The sequence below is a fragment of the Diaphorina citri genome, unplaced genomic scaffold, assembly GCF_000475195.1.
Source record: "Diaphorina citri unplaced genomic scaffold, Diaci psyllid genome assembly version 1.1 scaffold14602, whole genome shotgun sequence".
NCBI lineage: Eukaryota > Metazoa > Arthropoda > Insecta > Hemiptera > Psyllidae > Diaphorina > Diaphorina citri.
Window position 1 is genome coordinate 1 of NW_007391967.1, and position 1,230 is coordinate 1,230.

Below are 1,230 nucleotides of genomic sequence, written 5' to 3' on the forward strand. Positions count from 1 at the left end.
GAAGCAGGCCGGTGACACTCGAAGCGGGCTGCGACATTCTCCCCACCATGAAACAACCGGTTTCATAACTGAACCAGACTATTGATTTGGAAGTGGACATAGCTTCACAGCTGGCCTCTTGCAGACACCTCCTGAAGTCTTGATCAACGCAACGCGCGCGACACCGTCAGCTCCGGGATACAACTCCAAAACGCGAGCTAATGGCCATGACAAAACGGGAGTATTTTCTGACTTGACCAGGACTAACATTCCAACTTCTAACTTTGAAGAACTATCCTTGAGCCACTTCGATCGTTCTTGTAACGAGCTCAAGTATTCGTTGCTCCAACGTTTCCAGAAGTCGGATAACAATTGTTGAATGAACTTGTATCTATCTCCCAGTCGTACACTGACATCCTGATCTACAACAGGGAGATGATTGGTTGGACTCTGCATAAGAAAGTGAGCCGGTGTGAGTACCAGGGGATCACCAGGCTCTGAACTCAACTGACATAATGGACGACTGTTCAGAATGCACTCGATACCAACGAACACTGTGTTCAATTCTTCGTAGGTAAGAATCTGAGCGCCGATGGTACGATACAGATGTGTCTTCACTGCACGAACGTTGGCTTCCCAGATTCCGCCGAAGTGAGGTGCAGCGGGGGGGTTGAAGTGAAACTGAATTCTATGTTCCAGCAACTCCCGTGTGTAGGCGTCGACGAAAATCTGCGAAGACAATAAGTCATAAAGTTCATTTAGAGCATTAGCCGCACCAATGAAGTTAGTGCCTTGATCGCTATAGATATTTTTCACAGTACCTCGACGAGCAACAAACCGCTTGAGGGCACTTAAGAAAGTTGCTGTCGACAAATCAGATGCTAATTCTAGGTGTAGAGCCTTTGTAGCCAAACACACAAATAAGCACAGATACGCCTTCTGCGATCTGACTCCTCTTCTGCGAGACCAGGTCACTTGAAAAGGACCTGCGTAATCTACGCCCGTGTTGTAGAATGCTGTAGATTCTTGAACTCTATGACTCGGTAGATTGGACATGATCGGGAATATTGGCTTGGGGTTCGTTCTGAAACAAATATTACATTTTTGAATGCGTCTGCGTACAATGTCTCGACATCCCAAGATCCAATATTTTTTACGTAAAATAGAGATAACCAAATGTGGTCCAGTATGGAAATTCTTGACATGAATGTAGTCAATGAGCAAGTTGATAATGTGATGTGACTTAGGTAG

General features: G+C 45.6%; 1 protein-coding gene across 1 annotated transcript; it reads right to left on the bottom strand.

Moving 5' to 3' along the window:
• Window positions 1–78: 78 nt before the first annotated feature.
• Window positions 79–1,035, bottom strand: LOC103523064. The gene has a single exon (XM_008488139.1). It carries the CDS (start codon window positions 1,033–1,035, stop codon window positions 79–81), a length of 957 nt encoding a protein of 318 aa, XP_008486361.1.
• Between the last annotated feature and the right edge of the window lie 195 nt (window positions 1,036–1,230).

Coding starts and splice junctions, on each gene's coding strand:
- LOC103523064 (XM_008488139.1), bottom strand. CDS start 1,035: ATGTCCAATCTACCGAGTCATAGAGTTCAAGAATCTACAGCATTCTAC.